Consider the following 19,778-nt stretch of genomic DNA (forward strand, 5'->3'; position numbering starts at 1 on the left):
CCATAAAATAAAACATTCCATTGAAAACACGGAATTTGGGAAAAATAAAACGAAATTTGAGAAAAAAAATGGATTTTTGTCAAGTGTTTAATAAATCGCTGTTGAAATGTATTGATTTCAATTAATTAGACAAGCTTTTTGATTACAACATTTTTATTTAACAATTAAAATGGAGTCCAGAAAAATTAAATTTGAAATAAATAAAATAAAACGGCCCTAATAGCGTTAAACATGGGGAATCATGGGAAATGGTCAGGCCAACTCTGCTCATGTCAAGCGTCGCTCATGTTTTCTTCAGAACGGACCGAGACACAAGCTGACTCGGCCCACGTTTTTTGGCTATGCCTCATATTCAGCCTTTTTGGGAAAGGCTGGGCCAATCAATGTCCAGAATATTAGGTTTTAACACAGACGTGTCATTTCCCACTATGCTCCTCGGGGTTACTCCGGAGAGTCTGGGTAAAAGTGATATTTACCTCTTTACTAAATGTTGGCTGGAGAAACCCCCTGATGTCAGTCAGATATGCTCCATGGACACGACCCTCTCCCTTCGGCTACAGAAGGACAGAGGGGGAAAGTACTGGAGGAAATGGGATTGTTACAGAATAAAAACTAATAATTAGTAGACTTTTAGAACTGTACCATAATTTCTACTTGTATCACATAGTTGCTGACTCTTCGTAAGACCTCATGTGACAGTTATCAGTAATGGTTATGGTTGTGTTCTTGTTGTTATTTTTAATAGATTTTTTTTTATTTGACTTTTTTTCTATTCTTTGTTGTTGTTGTTTTTTAAGAAAAACTGTTAAAAAACGTTTTAAAGTTTTTTAACGTTTTTAGAACTGACAGAGACAGAAATTAGATTTTGACATTTTTCATGTAGCAGTTATTGTTAATGGTTGTGTTCTTAATTTAATTTTTTTTACTTCTCTTTTTCTCTTTTTTTCCTCCTTGATGTGTAAAAAAAAGGAAAAACTGTTCAAAAAAATTTAAGTTTTAAACTTTTTTAACGTTTTAGAACTGTCCAAGACGGAAGTGAGATGTGCCTCCTCAGAGATGAGTGTGTGTTTGTGTGTGTGTGTTTTAGGCACGACCAAAGCAGAGGATCGTGGGATGTTGCTGAAGACCTTCAATGATCCGGCCTCTCAGTACTTCATATTCCTGTTGAGCACCAGAGCAGGAGGACTGGGACTCAATCTACAGAGCGCCGACACCGTCATCATCTTCGACAGCGACTGGAACCCTCATCAGGTAGAGCACATTCACAGCATCATCATCATCTTCATCATCATCATCATCATCATCATCTTCATCAGTCATCGTACAGAACTCATGTTTGTTCCAGGGTTCGTACAATAATTCCCCTGTGAATTCCAGCCACTACAAGACGAGGACGACACGTTCATTCTCAGAAACAGCTGTTTAATGTTGTATGATGAGGCAGACGAGCCTGTACTCGCTCAGCTTTATATTGAGCTGGAACTTTATATTTATCTTTGTAAAGAAAAGAAATTGCGTAAACACAGAAACATTCAGGAGCTGGTTTCCAAACTCTGCCCGTGACTTTAATAAATAATACAGCTTCAGTTCTGAAAGATACATTATATTTCTCAGCAATGAGGCGATAACTTCACTGTTATTAATTAAACCAAGAAGCTTCACCATTAGGTTCCTCACTCGCACGCCCTCTCTCTCTCTCTCTCTCGCTCTCTCGCTCTCTCTGGTTTAACGAATTCATTAAAAAATATATTACAGCGCTAGTTTATTTAATTTCAGAATTCTAGATCTGAGCAATAGATAAATGAAAAATTATTTTTGAACTATATATCTGTTCCTTCAGATTTTTGTGTTCCAGGGTTTGTACAAGGTGCTTAATGTACTTGAATTTGACTTTTGGAAATGTAAGTCCTGGAAAACCCTTAAAATCAGCCGTATTTATGAAAAGGTACTTTAAAAGTGCTTGAATTATTGAAAGACAATATATGTGAAATTAGAGTTTAATTTTATCGATAAAACAATCTTTTCACACATAATGAAGCTGCAGCTCGTCTGATATAGAGGCATTTCTCATGGCTATGAGAGTGATATTGCTCATAAATATCAGAGTATGTGATACAGCTTTCATTCTTCAGGTCAATCATATATTCATGGAAATAAATCCGTTTGAATAAGGAAAGCGATATCTTTGCCATAGAATCCTTTCAGTGGTTAAAGTTTCCCCACTCACTGCATCCGCTGCACTTTATCTGTATCGTTTAGTTTTATTAGTTTATTTTTATTTATCCATTTACCTTTTTTAGAATTTGAAAGATAATAAAGATATTTGTTTGATAAGTGAGATCTCAGTCCTTGAAAACCAAGAAAGTAGTGCTTGAAAGCCCTGGAATCTCATGTTTAGCGTGTGCGTGTGCGTGTGTGTGCGCGTGCGCGTGCGTGTGTGCGTGCGTGCGTGTGTGCGTGCGTGCGTGTGCGTGTGCGTGTGTGTGCGCGTGCGCGTGCGTGTGTGCGTGCGTGCGTGTGTGTGTGTGCGTGCGTGCGTGTGCGTGTGCGCGTGTGTGTGTGCGCGTGTGCGTGCGTGCGTGTGCGTGCGTGTGTGTGTGTGTGTGCGCGTGCAACCTTTTTTAGAATTTGAAAGATAATAAAGATATTTGTTTGATAAGTGAGATCTCAGTCCTTGAAAACCAAGAAAGTAGTGCTTGAAAGCCCTGGAATCTCATGTTTAGCGTGTGTGTGTGTGTGTGCGCGTGCGTGCGTGCGTGTGTGTGTGCGCGTGTGCGTGCGCGTGCGTGTGTGCGTGTGTGTGTGTGTGCGCGTGCGTGTGTGCGTGTGTGTGTGCGTGCGTGCGCGTGCGTGCGCGTGTGCGTGCGCGTGTGTGCGCGTGTGTGTGCGCGTGCGCGTGTGTGTGTGTGTGTGTGTAAACCCTGTCTGCTCTGTGTGTGCAGGACCTCCAGGCGCAGGATCGAGCCCACCGGATCGGGCAGCAGAACGAGGTGCGCGTTCTGCGTCTCTGTACCGTCAACAGTGTAGAAGAAAAGATCCTAGCGGCCGCTAAATACAAGCTGAATGTCGACCAGAAGGTGATCCAGGCCGGCATGTTCGACCAGAAGTCGTCGAGTCATGAGCGCCGAGCGTTTCTGCAGGCCATTCTGGAGCACGAGGAGCAGGACGAGGTCAGGAGTATCACTCCTTCTGCGTATAGTAGGCGACAAACAGTATGTGAGCCGAGTAGTATATCCAAATTCATAGTATTCATAAAACAGTTGGCGAATGTATCCCGATAACCTAATGCTTCTGCAGTGCGCATATGATGGACACTTTACTGTCCCATGAGGCCATGAGGTTTTGTGAATGGTAGTGATGCCGTAGGTCACATGACAGTGACAACATGGCAAATTTAATCTTACAAAATACTATATTGAATATTCTTGTAACAGTTGCAAAGCAAGTTTCAAATCAAATGTAGTGCCTTTATAGCATGTGATTTCGGACGCATCATCTGTGCATCATTAGACCCAATGTTTCATTAATTAATGATTCATGAAAACTACTACATTCAAAGAGGCCTGTTGTGTGCATATATGCAATAACATATTTGTATAATGTTAAACTGCCCCTATTATGCTATTTTAAAGGTTTTTAATATTGTTTTTGCTACATTTAGGTTTACATGCATCAAATATCAAAAAACACATTAATGTCCTCATAATCTCCACTGCAGCATCAGCTCTTCTCTCTCAGTGTCGGAAACGCTTCCATCAAAGATTCAGTCTCTCTAAGCTCCGCCTCTCTGAGAGCTGCTCTGCTCTGATTGGTCAGAAAGCAAACGCTCATTATCATATCTGAATCTCAGCTCTTGATCACAGTGATACGTACAGTAACGATGGCGTGGGTTTTACTAGCCTGGGAAAACCCAGACAACTTCCGGCAAATTGAGATTTGCTCTGCAAGTAGTCTGGCAAAGAGCCCATTCAAGCCCATTTCTAATCCGTCGAAATCGCGGCACCAATCAGAAACGTTGAGGCGGGCTTTACACGATGACGATCGCTCTGATTGGTTTTAGGTCTATCCAATTGCGGCCAGAGGCAATTGAGCGACGTCCGTTGGTGACGCCCCTTTGGAAATGAGTTATTAATGAAGCTTTGCCAGACCATAACTCAAATACTACTGAGAATGGTCTGGTTTTAACCAGGCTAGGGTTTTACCGTATCAATCTCAGAAAACAGCGTCTTCTCGACATGAACAACACAAACCAAACTCTTCCAGTCTCAGATACACTACAGTGTTTGAGGGCGGAGCTAAGAGACGCTGTTCAGCCAATCAAGACAAGGGGCTGGAATTATGCAAATTAATTAAACCTACTCAGGATCATCTGGAAGTGAGACTGAATTACTGACGACTCGTTTCAGTTCAGAATTGACAAAAAGTCATTTATCTGCACTTTGATCTTTGAAACTTTGCAGAGCTTTTACATTCAGAACAGCTTTGTGAATGTAAGAGCGCATAATAAGGGCATTTTAATGTAAATCTACAGGATTCAGTGTGAGAATGTTGTTTGTTCAGAATATGCAGATTAATATGAATTTCCCATCAGCTGTGAAGCATCTAAACCTTATTTTCAAGAATGTGTTCATGAATCTCTTCGTTATTTTCTGTGCTTTCTTTAATTTCTGAAGCTCTGTTCCCGTGTCTCTGTCAGGAAGAAGATGAAGTGCCGGACGACGAGACCGTGAATCAGATGATCGCTCGGAGTGAAGACGAGTTTGACCAGTTCATGGTCTCGTTTCACTTCCTCTCACTTACATTTACAGAGTCGATGTCAGTGGCCGAGTCGCTGAGTCCCGAGCGAGGCCAGTGACCCTCCGTTGTGTTTCTGTGCAGCGCATGGATCTGGACCGCCGGCGCGAGGAAGCTCGTAATCCGAAGCGAAAGCCTCGTCTCATGGAGGAGGACGAGCTTCCCACGTGGATCATGAAGGATGATGCCGAGGTGGAAAGACTGACCTGTGAGGAAGAGGAGGAGAAGATGTTCGGCCGTGGATCCCGGCAGAGGAAAGAGGTCGATTACAGCGACTCGCTCACGGAGAAACAGTGGCTGAAGGTCAGAGAGAGAGACACACACACACACTAGAGCTGGCCAACGAGTAATCACATCCACAATAAACGTTTACAATGCATAATATATGTGTGTGTACTGTGTATAATTATTTTGTATATATAAATACACATAAATATAAATATTTTTTCTTAACTATATATATGCATGTGTGTGTATTTATATATACAAAATAATTCTACACAGTACACACACATATATTATGTATTGTAAACACGAACTTTTATTTTGGATGTGATTAATCGTTGGCCGTTTACACTGGCACAGAAATCCGATCTTGTTCTCACATCTGACACAGATCGGGATTTGTTGCACGCGTGTAAACACAAAAATCTGCACGAGATCCGATTTTTCCACATCCGATCTGAGCCACTTCCAAATGTGGATTTAATTCAGATTCATATCCGATATCTGGACATCCGACCCACGTCTGAACACACACATCCGATTCCCCCAGCACAAGACGAGGACGACACGTTCATTCTCAGAAACAGCTGTTTAATGTTGTATGATGAGGCAGACGAGCCTGTACTCGCTCAGCTTTATATTGAGCTGGAACTTTATATTTATCTTTGTAAAGAAAAGAAATTGCGTAAACACAGAAACATTCAGGAGCTGGTTTCCAAACTCTGCCCGTGACTTTAATAAATAATACAGCTTCAGTTCTGAAAGATACATTATATTTCTCAGCAATGAGGCGATAACTTCACTGTTATTAATTAAACCAACAAGCTTCACTATTAGGATACTCACTCGCACGCCCTCTCTCTCTCTCTCTCTCTCTCTCTCTCTCTCTCTCTCTCTCTCTCTCTCTCGCTCTGGTTAATTCATAAAAAAAATAAAAAATATTGTATATATATATATATATATACTACAGCGCTACTTCATTTCACTTCAGAATTCTAGATCTAAACTGTAGATAAACTTAGAAATAAAAATTATTTCCAGACTAAGGGCCCTGTTTTAACGGTCTGAAACACAAGTATCAAGCGCGAAACGCAAGTAACTTTGTGGGCGGGTCTCGGGCGCTGTTGCTATTACACCGGCGGGATAAATGACTCTTGCGCCCGATGCAAATCTAAAATGTGTTGGTCTGAAGTAGCTTCATTACTCATAGGTGTGGTTTGGGCGTAACGTGAAATAAACCAATCAGAGCGACATCTCACATTCCCTTTAAGAGCAGGCGCGCTTGTTCCATGGCGGGTTGCTATTATAACGGCAGATTTGCCAGACGTACGCCAGGAGCGGTTCACAGCCGAGGAGACCGACGCTCTCATCAGGGCCGTAAAACACAGAGAAGTGACATTGGGGATGGAGAAACACACCCAAATTAGCTTCGGTTAAGTAAGTAAGTAAATTTTATTTACATAGCACATTTAAACATAGCAGAACTATCCAAAGTGCTGAACAAAGTAAAAACCAAATTGAATAAAACAGAAAACAACCAAACAGAACAGACTGAAACAGCAGCAAGATAATATTAAAATGCAGGGAATAAAAAGAGGTTTTCAATTTAGATTTAAAAATAGCAATTGAAGGTGCAAACAGGCGTATAATAATTTGGGTAAATGTGTAAGCTAGATTTATGCCTATTTTTTCACATCTTCATGGACACAACAATGATTTCCCTCGTGTGGTAATATTTTTTCCTTGTAATAATGTATGGTTTTCTAAAAATGGGAACTGCTGCGTTTGTGCGTAGATGAGAGAAGCAAAGTGTATGCGCGTTGTGCACACGCTACATTAGTTATGGCCAAGCATGCACCCTTAAAATAGCATATGAATAACATGCGCAACGCACCACTGACTTTAGACGAGGTTTCTCCTGGTCAGTGGAGGAATTGTTTTCTAAACCTGCAAAATAGCACCAGGGAACGTTTGCACCGGAACACGCCTCCTCTTTGCGCTGAACCGCCCCCGGGAGCGCAAGTTCATTCCCTAATTTACCGACGTGCGTCTGTGGAGGGAAAAGTCCGCTGTGTGTCGGGTGCAAAATAGGAATGACACATGCATCGGTGTACAAAGTCAATTGCGCTGGGTGCAAGATAGGGCCCATTATCTGTTTCTTCAGATTTTGTGCAGCAAAACATTCAACAAACATTCAAATAATCACGACACCCGACATGAATTATATAAATAATTGTAATAGTACGGCCATTCAAAACCAGGGTCTACCATATGCTTAGTAAAACGATCACCGAAAATAATTTTGGGTGGGAATGAATGTAAACACAGATGTGGGATTCCATTCCTGTCTGAAGTGAATGTGAATGGGATGTGGATAAAGATGGATGGGATGTGGATAAAGATGGGATCTGTGCAGTCAGACTCAGAGTAAATGCAGTCTAATATATCCAGTGCGTTTTCTTCTCTTCTTCAGTTGGACGTTTCTAATCGCTGCCTCTTTTCTCAGGCTATTGAGGACGGGACTCTGGACGAGATCGAGGAGGAGGTTCGGCACAAGAAAACCACCCGGAAGAGGAGACGGGATCGGGATCGGGATCCGGATGTGATTCCCTCCACTTCAGGAGCGAGAGGAGCGAGAGAACGAGACGACGACAGCAAAAGACAGAAGAAACGAGGACGTCCGCCATCAGAGAAGCTCTCGCCAAACCCTCCCTCACTCACCAAGAAGATGAAGAAGATCGTGGACGCGGTCATTAAATACAAGGAGAAGTGAGTGTGGAGGAGGACGAGTTAGTACTGAGTAACAGTGAGAGAGTCCAGAGGCTTTTACCCACATGTGAATGTTGCTTGATGGGACTTTTTTGCCATTCACACTTACTAAATATGATCCAATCAGGACGTGGACAAAATCAGATTTGTACTGAGAGTCTGAGCAAAGTCACACACACGCACTCGCACACACTCTTGCACGCACACACACACTCGCACACACTCGCACACACTCGCACACACTCTCGCACGCACGCACACACTCGCACACACTCACACACACTCGCACACACTCGCACACACTCACACACACTCGCACACAGTCTCGCACGCACACACACACTCACACACACTCGCACACACTCGCGCACACTCGCACACACTCACACACACTCGCACACACTCTCGCACGCACACACACACTCACACACACTCGCACACACTCGCACACACTCTCGCACGCACACACACACTCACACACACTCGCACACACTCTCACACACTCTCGCACGCACACACACACTCACACACACTCGCACACACTCTCACACACACTCGCACACACTCTCGCACGCACACACACACACACACTCACACACTCCTTTTTAACCACATGTGAATGTTGCTTGATGGGACTTTTTTGCCATTCACACTTACTAAATATGATCCAATCAGGACGTGGACAAAATCAGATTTGTACTGAGAGTCTGAGCAAAGTCACACACACACACTCGCACACATTCTCGCACACACTCTTACTCACACTCTTACTCACACTCTCGCACACTCACACACACTCACACACACTCACAGACACACAAACACTCTCACACACGCAAACACACACACTCTCTCTCTCTCCCACACACACACACTCACACACTCCTTTTTAACCACCACATGTGAATGTTGCTTGATTGGACATTTCTTTCCATTCACACTTACTAAATATGATCCGATCAGGATGTGGACAAAATCAGATTTGGACTGAGAGTGTGAGCAAAGTCACACGCACACACACTCACACGCACACACAATCTCGCACACACACACACACACACACTCTCGCACACATACTCACACACACTCTCACACACACGCACAAGCACATACACACACAAACACACAGACACTCTCTCACACACACACACTCACACACTTGATTGGACTTCTTTGCCATTCACACTTAATAAATATGATCCGATCAGGATGTGGACAAAATCAGATTTGGACTGAGAGTGTGAGCGAGTGTTCGGAGACCTCAGGTGTGTGTGTTCTCCCTCTCTGAGCGTGTGTGTGTGTGTGTGTGTGTGTGTGTTGCAGTAACGGGCGTCAGCTGAGCGAGGTCTTCATCCAGCTGCCGTCACGGAAGGAGCTTCCCGAGTATTACGAGCTGATCCGCAAACCTGTGGACTTCAGGAAGATCAAGGTCAGTGTGTCCATGCCAGGGGTTCAGCTTTATTCAGGTGTCGTTTTGGTTACACAAGTGTGTGTGTGTGTGTGTGTGTGTGTGTGTGTGTGTGTGTGTGTGTGTGTGTGTGTGTGTGTGTGTGTGTGTGTGTGTGTGTGTGTGCAGGAGCGCATCCGGAGTCACCGGTACCGAAGCCTCAATGATCTGGAGAGAGACGTGATGCTGCTGTGTCAGAACGCTCAAACCTTCAACCTCGAGGGATCACTGGTTAGAGACACACACACACACACACACACACACACACTCAGTTCCTATAGACCTACAGGATCTTGTTTAAAGCTCAAATAATCCGAGTTATTTACTTTTGTGAAGCCCTTCTTCAGCTCAACTCACACTGAAGCACACGTACACACATCTATAACTGTATTTACTCTCAGACTGATCTCATGAAATGGCGTATGTATGACACGCCAATTCGTATTTCCATTTTTGCCGTGTTATCAACACGCATAATCGATTTTCAGCGTGTTTATGAACGCCGGTGACTTAACGTTACATTACTGTATATATAAATATATATGACCTACCCCAACCGCGTCCCTAAACCTACCCATCACTGGGGTTAATACCATTTATGAGTGTTCCCCTACCATCCTAGGAAAAAAAATATTGCTCCCCAGATGTAGATATACATTTTGGTCAGTTTCGCTCGGACGTTTAACGGCGTAGACATACACGCGGAAGATGACGGTTCGTTTCGGCGTGGACATACACGCGGATAGCTCAAAATGCGTATAGATAACACGCCACTTGACTTGAAAGTGGCGTGTATGTTTACGCAAAGTCATGATGTCATGTTGTTACTCTCGTGTGTGTGTGTGTGTGTGTGTCAGATCTACGAGGACTCTATCGTGCTGCAGTCGGTCTTCACCAGCCTGTGTCAGAAGATTGAGAGAGAGGAAGAGAGTGATGGAGAGGACAGTGAGGAAGATGAAGAGGATGAAGGCTCGGATTCAGAGAGTCAGTCGAACTCAGTGATATATTTATATTTACTTTTAATGTTACTAGTTCTGTGAACGTTTTAATGAACGTTCAGAGATTATTCAAATGTAACGTCCCCATAATGAATGATACAATAGATGAATAGTTCCATTAATGTTTGTATAAGCAAGAGAAAATTGACTTTTTGAACATTCAGAAATAACATTCTCATAACTTAATAACATTAGCAGAACGTTCTTAGAACATATGTTTGTTCGCTGGAGAAACCGACGAGATGCTGGTCAGTGAAAGAACACGTGTGTCTCTGTGTGTTCAGCTAACTAGCTGGATGCCGTCTGTAGAGAGGGACAATACTGACCGTGTGTGTGTGTGTGTGTGTGTGTGTGTGTGTGTGCGTGTAGCTCGGTCCGTGAAGGTGAAGATTAAACTGAGCCGTAAGGACAGAAGTGCAGAACGAGGAAGAGGACGCAGGAGAACCGCCAGAACCCGCGCGAAACCCGTCGTTAGTGATGATGACACTGATGAGGAGCAGGAGGAGGTGACACACACTCACACACACACTCACTCACACACACTCACTCACTCACTCACTCACTCACTCACACACACACACTCACACACACTCACTCACACACACACACACACACACTCACTCACTCACTCACTCACTCACACACACACACACACACACACACACACACATACACACCAGGGATGGAAATTAGCACCCGCCACCAGCCAAATGCGGGTGATTTTGTGTTGTGGCGGGTAAACTCGCTTCACCTACCGGCCACCGTGGCGGGTAAATAAAAATAGCATACTGTTTCACATGGACGGCGGACACTTTTAGAGGAGGCACACCTTCAAAAAAATGTGGCGTTACATCGAAGGTCAAAAAACGTTTTTTTAAAGAACGATGGAGAAAAGCAGACAATGGGGAGTCCCGAGATTGGTTAGTTTACGACGAGACAAGGTGGGCCTTAAATTAAAAACATTAAATTAAAACCGTTACTCAATCACTCTTTAACCTAATAAAAATGACTGATAAAATAACAGATTAAAATATAAAAGAAAATAGAGATTTTAATAGCTTGATGCTCTTTAAATATTTTGTTGCATTGTAAAAAGTGTCGGTGCATAGGACGGACCTCTCCGCGATCGCTCTCCATGGTTCTGACCAAAGAAGAGCGCTTTGGAATCTCCATTACGCATCATACCATTGTCTCTTAGTGCGCTACGAAGACTCTTGAGGTATAACTTAACTAAAGGTACCTATACTACCACTAAAGGTATAGCCTACCATTGCTAGGCGTCTTCAGGGCTATCATCCACTCGCGAGACAGAGGCGCTGGCGCCCTCCCAGCAACGGCGCTGTTCGCCGAGAAAGATATGATACATCATGAGATGCGCAAATATGTCTGGAGACATGACATGTAAGACATGATTTTGACCACTTCATTGAGTTTTGTTTTGTAGAAAGGCTCTTTTTAAAAGATTTTCGTTTTGTATAAATTGTATCTTAATTTTGATCAATGTTTTATCAACGAATTGCCTGTATTTAATAAATAATAAGAAAATATATAGCAGACAATGTAATAAGGCGCCGGCATGATCACTTGCATTGCATGTGAACTGGAGGGCGCCGAGACTCAGCTTGTGCCTCACAGATTTGAGAAATATAGGCTATATATTACAGAAAGCTTGAAATGTCCACTTTTAAACGAAAATATTCAAAACCAAAAGAAATAGGCTCTCTGATTGTGAAATCCATATGAAATGTGCATTTCTCTCTGGCGTTCATGGCGAATCCGCAAAACACCAGTTTATTAATAAATAATTAAATGTCTCCTTGCTATTTTAGACACATTCATTTTCATTACTTTTACCGGTTCTTTGTGGCAAGCTTTATGCGTGCGGTCGTGCGCTTGAGTGCGGCTATATTACGCGCATTATCCTGTAGGCTATAGCCTATTTAAGCATAATTAAAATAATATACAGGGGCGATTTGTCCACGAATGGCTTAAATGAACAACAACTAGTCGACTAGAATTTTTTTTAAGTCGGAGGCAGCCCTATTCCACATATTTTCGAACCAGGATCAGGCCATTCTGGGTTGAGCGAGCGACCTTGCGGAATGAGCGAGCGGAGCGGAATATTCAGAAATGCGCTCTCCACTCACGAGCTCTGATCGGAACAAACCCGTCTGCTGAATTTGCGCAGAAACATCAAGATAGACATAACCAGCTTTTTAAAAATTTTAAAACTAAACATTTAGACTATTTTAGCACAAATTATGATCTTATTGACGATTTTTTATAGTTCTTGAAAAAATTAGAATATATTAAACTTTTTTTTTTTGAAGACAAGTTTTGGGTGGGCCTGTTGAAAAGTGAAGTGGGTGGGCCTACTAACGCACCCATAATGCCTTGCCTGGTGTGTGTATAAGAGAAAATGTCAGTATTTAATTGAGACTTGAGATTAAATAAACTGCTTAAGTATTGTAGATCTTGTAGTATTAATTTTCACATGCAGTTACACATTGTAGGTTAAAAACAAGAACGTGGCTGGTAAAAACATTGAGTGGCTGGTAGATTTTTAAATCCACCAGCCACAGTGGCCTGTGGACAAAAAAGTTAATTTCCATCCCTGATACACACACTTACACACACACACACACACACACACACATACACACACTCACACACACACGCACACACGCACTCTCACTCACTCACACACACACACACACACACACACTCACTCACTCACACACACACACACACACACACACACTCACTTACACACGCACACACTCACACACACACTCACTCACACACACACTTACTCACACACCCACACTCACTCACACACAAACACACGCGCATGCAAGCACACACACACACAGAGCATACAAAACATTTAGTTGCATCAGACTACATGAATGATGGTGTGTGTGTGTGTGTGTGTGTGTGTGTGTGTGTGTGTGTGTGTGTGTGTGTGTGTGTGTGTGTGTGTGTGTGTGTGTGTGTGTGTGTGTGTGTGTGTGTGTGTGTGTGTGACTGGTGTTTGTTCAGGATCGATCCAACAGTGTCAGTGAGGAGGAGCAGGGATGAAGATCCACAGCAAACCAATAAAGAAGCGATCCGTCGTACAGTAGAAGACCATCCTCATCCTCATCAGCTCACAGAACAACCGTACGTTCACACACACACACTCATGCGTCCGTGCAGACAGAAGCTGTGTGTGTGTGTGTGTGTGTCGAGGCTTTAAACTCTCCCAGTGACACTTCAGACCTGATCGAGATGTTTCTGAATATTACAGTTTTAGAAGAGCAACGTTTGTGATCGTCTGTCCAATAATTTATTCTGACCCAGTGACCCGTCCAGTGATTGCACTAGTGACTTATTTGCATGTACAATGTAATAGTTTAGAAACAGCCTGTTATTATATCTGATATGATCATTATTTTGCTGTAAAAGCTGTGTGTGTGTGTGTGTGTGTGTGTGTGTGTGTGTGTGTGTGTGTGTGTGTGTGTGTGTGTGTGTGTGTGTGTGTGTGTGTGTGTGTGTGTGTGTGTGTGTGTGTGTGTGTGTGTGATGGCCGTTCACACTGACCCCGTTTACACACACTCTGGAGGTTTCCTGCACACACTCTGAATCCTCATGTGAAGTGAAGTGTTTAAGGAGATGTTCACACAGAACGTGTTTCTGCATCCGTTGCGCTGCTTTTCCATTGTTTTTAACGTAACAGTGTTTGATCGCTTAAACACGCTTGGCTCTAAGACCGTGATATTAAAAGACCAAACTTCACTCCTTATTAATGATGAATAATATCCGACTATATATGATGGGCACAGAATATGAACACGCGCTAAATTACACATTCAGCATTTTCTCCCGCAGAAAACCATTATAAAGAAATGTAAAACTTTGCACGTTGCGTTTATATTCTGGGCTGTGTGTGTGTGTGTGTGTGTGTGTGTGTGTGTGTGTGTGTGTGTGTGTGTGTGTGTGTGTGTGTGTGTGTGTGTGTGTGAGAGAGAGAGAGAGAGTGTGCGTGTGTGTCTGAGAGAGGGAGTGAGAGAGAGTTTGTGTGTGTGTGTGTGTGTGTGCGTGTGTGTGTGTGTGTGTGTGTGTGTGTGTGTGTGTGTGTGTGTGTGTGTGTGTGATTGCCAGTACAAATTATGTTTTATTAATAAGCTATATCCTAAATTTAGTCTTTTAATATTACGGTCTAATATTAAGCCACAATTAACGGATGATTTAGTGCATTAGTTCATATTCTGTGCTCATCTGTTTAATTGTGTGTGTATATTTATATATGTATTATTGATAAGGTGTTACTGAGGGTTCGTTGACAACTCTGTACTAAAAAAGTGAAAGTTTGTCTTTTGCATTTTTGACGTACAGACGAAAGCGTTGTCGACTCATCCCCGTTCACACGGACCCGCTAACCCGCTGTGTTCCGCTGCCGGGCCAGTAGGGGGTGATGGCACTTTAAAAAAAACTCTACGAACACATAATGTGCATGATGTCACCGTTTTCACAAATGTGCATTTTTATAGTTTACTCAGAGACAAAAGAGACAGAGCGTATTTAGGCCACGCCCACACCAGGGGGAAAACAATCCAACCGTCTCCATTGACTTTGCATTGCGAGAGGCTGCCCTCCTTGTCATTTCTTGCTTCTAACAGAAGACAGAAAAATGCCTAAAAGCTGCTGTGTGACAAGGTGTACAGCAAACAAGCTAAATAACCCAGAAATACATTTTTATAATCTGTCGACCCCAAAAAACGAGCGTTTAAGGACACAAAAGTGGATTCAGGCAATTGAAACAGAGCGCAAGGTGTAATATTACACTGAGAACTACGTCCACTGGAGCAGGGAACGTAATCGGCAACAGTATAGCTTAGCTTACAGAAATATAGGCTAATATATAAAACTGACGATATTTGACTTACCAGAGACAAAATGTTTACTGCATATTTTAGTGCATACTGAGTGTCAGGATCCCACAATTTACACATTCGTTCCAGCCTGTACCCACTTTTGTGTCCTTAAACGCTCGTTTTTTGGGGGTCGACAGATTATAAAACTTATTTCTGGGTTATTTAGCTTGTTTGCTGTACACCTTGTCACACAGCAGCTTTTAGGCATTTTTCTGTCTTTTGTTATAAGTCAGAAATGACAAGGAGGGCAGCCTCTCGCAATGCTAAATCAATGGAGTCGGTTGGATTGTTTCCCCCCCCCCCGGTGGGCGTGGTCTTCAGATTATGACGCGTTGCGAAGTTGCGCTCTGTCTCTATAACAGTATCGTTTTCAAAAACGTGCACTTTGAAACCCGTTTTGAGAAGTGTGTGTTTCCAGGCCCCAAAACACCGTCGTCGTGTGAATCAACGGCCAGAAACGCTTGAAGAGTTTTTCATGTTTAGTTGAAAGCAGTGTCGTGTGAACGCTCTCAGTTATTACTGTATTACTCCACTAAACCACATCAAGTGTTTAAAGACCGTTCACACAGAACACGTTCTCCAGTCACTGCGAGTCTTTTCCTCTGTGTTTACTATGAAACATGCGGTTTGATTAGAGTGTGTTTGTCTCTCATCCCACTGTCTTGCTTAAAGGAGCCGTTCACACAGAAGGACGCAGGTCTTTAGAAGCGGTTTTGAAAACTTTAACTTTTTACTTGAGCGCCGTGTTTCTGGAACACCATTAGCGCAACAGTGAAACGCGTCCGGCTAGTGCGTTCACACAGAGGACACTGAAGCAGCAGTGGATGGAGAAGCGTGTTCTCTGTGAACCTGCTCGTTATATAACGCTGAATCTGCTGAACTCTGCGACGGTTCAATCAGGAACGGCCCTTCAATCAGACGTACGTGTGTGTGTGTGTGTGTGTGTGTGTGTGTGTGTGTGTGTGTGTGAAAGACGATCTTGAACTCTGTATCTGCTGATCTGCTCCGTGACTGTAGATGAATCATGTTATTCCCGATGTTTCTAGCAGCTTTGATGGCATGTGCACTGACTGTAGTGAATGTGTGTTTGTGTGTGTAGATTCTCAGTCACAACATGATGATACACAATAAATATTAAACCTTATGTCTGTGTTTCTGGACTGTAGTTTTCTGTCGGAGACGCTGATGTTGGGGGATTCCTGTCGGGTTTCTCTGTGGGCTGCAAGACAGTGAAAATGAAAATAAATTAGATTAGTTTGAAATATATTAATAAAAAAAGTGATTAAAATAGTAATTGGTTATTAATCTGTAAAATTACATTAAAATAGAAAATTATTGATATAAATAAAAATAAGATTAAAATTAAATAAATAATAGCCGACATTTAATAGAAAAAATATATTAAATAATGTACTTTCTGGAAACTATTTTTAGATTTGTAATACATATTATAAATCTCTATATATATATATATATATATATATATATATATATATATATATATATATATATATATATACTGCCATTCAAAAGTTTGGGATCGGAAGTCAGAAGTCTCTTTTGCTCACCAATGCTGTATTTATTTCATTAAAAATACAAAAGAAACAGTAATATTGTGAAATATTATTACAATTTAAAATAACTGTTTTCTATTTTAATATATAAAAAATATAAAAATGAAATTTATTCCTGTGATCAAAGCTGAATTTTCAGCATCATTACTCCAGTCTTCAGTGTCACATGATCCTTCAGAAATCATTCTAATATGATGATTTGATGATCAAGAAACATTTATGATTATTATCATTGTTGAAAATAGTTGTGTAAAAGAAATTCAGGATTCTTTGATGAATAGAAAGTTCAACAGAACAGCATTTATCTGAAGTAGAAGCTTTTGTAACATTAAACACTACCGTTCGAAAGTTTGGGAAATCAATACTTTAGTTCAGCATGGATGCATTAAATTGATCAAAAGTGACAGTAAAGACATTTAAAATGTTACAAAAGACTCAAAATAATGAAATAGAACTTTCTATTCATCAAAGAATCCTGAAAAAAATTGTACACAACTGTTTTCAACATTGATAATAATCATAAGTGTTTCTTGATCATCAAATCATCATATTAGAATGATTTGTGAAGGATCATGTGACACTGAAGACTGGAGTAATGATGCTGAAAATTCAGCTTTGATCACAGGAATAAATTACACTTTACTGTATATTCACATAGAGAACAGCTGATTTACATTGGAATAATATTTCACAATATTACAAGTTCTTTTGTATTTTCAATGAAATAAATGCAGCATTGGTGAGCAAAAGAAATAAATGCAGCATCAGGTGAGTGGCCCGAACTTGTGAGCGTCAGTGTTTACGGCCGCTATAGTGTTTCTGTAACCGAGAACTGACTCTACACTACTGTATTAAACTCAGAATCCTCGAATATCAGTGCATGTGTAGAATTACACACACACTCATCAGAAGGAGGAGCACACACTTGTGCATCTGGCAGAGCCATGGTGATGTATGTGTAATAAGGTACAATAACCACTAGGTGGCGCTAGTGTTCATGAACAGCTTCAGTTTTATCATGTTTATCACTGCAGATTTCCATGAACGGTGGGAATGTTCACATCTAATGTTGGTCTCACGAAAACACTAAAGAGCAAATCTTTGACAAATCTGTTTGTTTTTCTTCTCATGTCATTAATGTTCTGAAGAGATGATGATGATGATGATGGACGGCAGAGGCACTGGCTCGTCTTCATCACTTTCATCAGTGTGTGTGTGTGTGTGTGTGTGTGTGTGTGTGTGTGTGTGTGTGTGTGTGTAATGTCTTGGGTATTGTGTAATATCAGAATTATGAAATGACTGATGTATGCTATTTGTAAATGTAATATTTTGTGTTGTATGGATGAAGTGTGTGTGTGTGTGTGTGTGTGTGTGTGTGTGTGTGTGTGTGTGTGTGTGTGTGTGTGTGTGTGTGTGTGTAATCGCTCTCTCGAAACATCGGTCACACTTTACAATAAGCTTCATTAGTTAATGTTTTAACCAACATGAACTAACAATGAGCGATACATTTGTTACAGTAATTATTGTTAGTTAATAAAAAATACAGTCATTCTTTGTTAGTTCATGTTAGTTCACAGTGCATTAACTAATGTTAACAAGATTTTAATAATGTATTACTAAATGTTAAAATTAACATTTTAATTTTAATAAATGCTGGATAAGTGCAGTTCATTATTAGTTCATCATCATTATTGTAAAGCGTGACCTAAACATGTGTTTATCGTCTCTTTAAGGGAGACAGTAACGGATTAACTCCCTAATCTCTCGGTGGTTCAGCACACACACACACACACACACACACACACACACACACACACACACACACACACACACACACACACACACAGACAGACAGACAGACACACACACACACACACACACACACACACACACACACACACACACACACACACACACACACACACTGTTTTCGAGACACAGATCTGTAGAGATCTGATTTTGTTCTTCAGGATCTCCTGCAAAGACAGTCACACTCTTCCCGGATCTCGCTTGTGAACGGCGGATGTCATCGAGGTTTCTCTGGAGGAGTTCTCTCGCTCCTGGAATCATTAACACAGGCGTCGGGTCAAAGGTCGAGTCTCGAGTCGAGCTCATGATGTCATACAACTGATATTTCAACATTCCTCTCATAGTCTCACTCGTTCACCTGTCCGTCTGACTGAGACCTGCCCTCTCTGCTTCACACACACACACACACACACACACACACACACACACACACACACACACACACACACACACACACACACTCCTCATTCTTCATCATTTACATCAGCACTAAGATAGAATGAATTACCAGTCCAACGTTTCAGATTGGTTTTTAAACAAGTCTCTTCTGCTTCTGAGTTGTTGTGAAGCCACTCCTTCGTTATTTTAGCTGTGTGCTTAGGGTCATTGTCTTGTTGGAAGGTGAACCTTCGGCCCAGTCTGAGGTCCAGAGCACTCTGGAGAAGGTTTTCGTCCAGGATATCCCTGTACTTGGCCGCATTCATCTTTCCCTGGATTGCAACCAGTCGTCCTGTCCCAGCAGCTGAAAAACACCCCCACAGCATGATGCTGCCACCACCATGCTTCACTGTTGAGACTGTATTGGACAGGTGATGAGCAGTGCCTGGTTTTCTCCACACATACCGCTTAGAATTAAGGCCAAAAAGTTCTATCTTGGTCTCATCAGACCAGTGAATCTTATTTATCACCATCTTGGAGTCCTTCAGATGTGCTTTCATGTGTCTTGCACTGAGGAGAGGCTTCGGCCGGGCCACTCTGCCATAAAGCCCCGACTGGTGGATGGCTGCAGTGATGGTTGACTTACTTCAACTTTCTCCCATCTCCCGACTGCATCTCTGGAGCTCAGCCACAGTGATCTTTGGGTTCTTCTTTACCTCTCTCACCAAGGCTCTTCTCCCCCGATAGCTCAGTTTGGCCGGACGGCCAGCTCTAGGAAGGGTTCTGGTCGTCCCAAACGTCTTCCATTTAAGGATTATGGAGGCCACTGTGCTCTTAGGAACCTTAAGTGCAGCAGAATTTTTTTTTG

The 19,778-nt window shown here is 42.1% G+C and overlaps 1 protein-coding gene across 4 annotated transcripts in view; it reads left to right on the forward strand.

Moving 5' to 3' along the window:
- The window catches only part of smarca4b (SWI/SNF related BAF chromatin remodeling complex subunit ATPase 4b), a 47,521-nt gene extending 31,228 nt beyond the window's left edge, over positions 1–16,293 (forward strand). Inside the window, exons 24-33 of one of the 4 annotated variants that reach the window (XM_082136102.1) lie at positions 1,088–1,251; positions 2,943–3,212; positions 4,697–4,774; positions 4,879–5,097; positions 7,493–7,788; positions 9,112–9,217; positions 9,365–9,466; positions 10,093–10,219; positions 10,603–10,739; positions 13,276–16,293. In XM_082136102.1, the coding sequence (XP_081992228.1) occupies positions 1,088–1,251; positions 2,943–3,212; positions 4,697–4,774; positions 4,879–5,097; positions 7,493–7,788; positions 9,112–9,217; positions 9,365–9,466; positions 10,093–10,219; positions 10,603–10,739; positions 13,276–13,314 (1,538 nt within the window). In that variant the 3' untranslated portion in view covers positions 13,315–16,293. The remainder of the gene's footprint in view (positions 1–1,087; positions 1,252–2,942; positions 3,213–4,696; positions 4,775–4,878; positions 5,098–7,492; positions 7,789–9,111; positions 9,218–9,364; positions 9,467–10,092; positions 10,220–10,602; positions 10,740–13,275) is intronic. The other 3 variants (XM_082136103.1, XM_082136104.1, XM_082136105.1) reach the window with 3 other exon arrangements.
- The last annotated feature ends 3,485 nt before the right edge of the window (positions 16,294–19,778 follow it).

Source organism: Leuciscus leuciscus (assembly GCF_965113295.1).
Source record: "Leuciscus leuciscus genome assembly, chromosome: 14".
Classification (NCBI taxonomy): domain Eukaryota; kingdom Metazoa; phylum Chordata; class Actinopteri; order Cypriniformes; family Leuciscidae; genus Leuciscus; species Leuciscus leuciscus.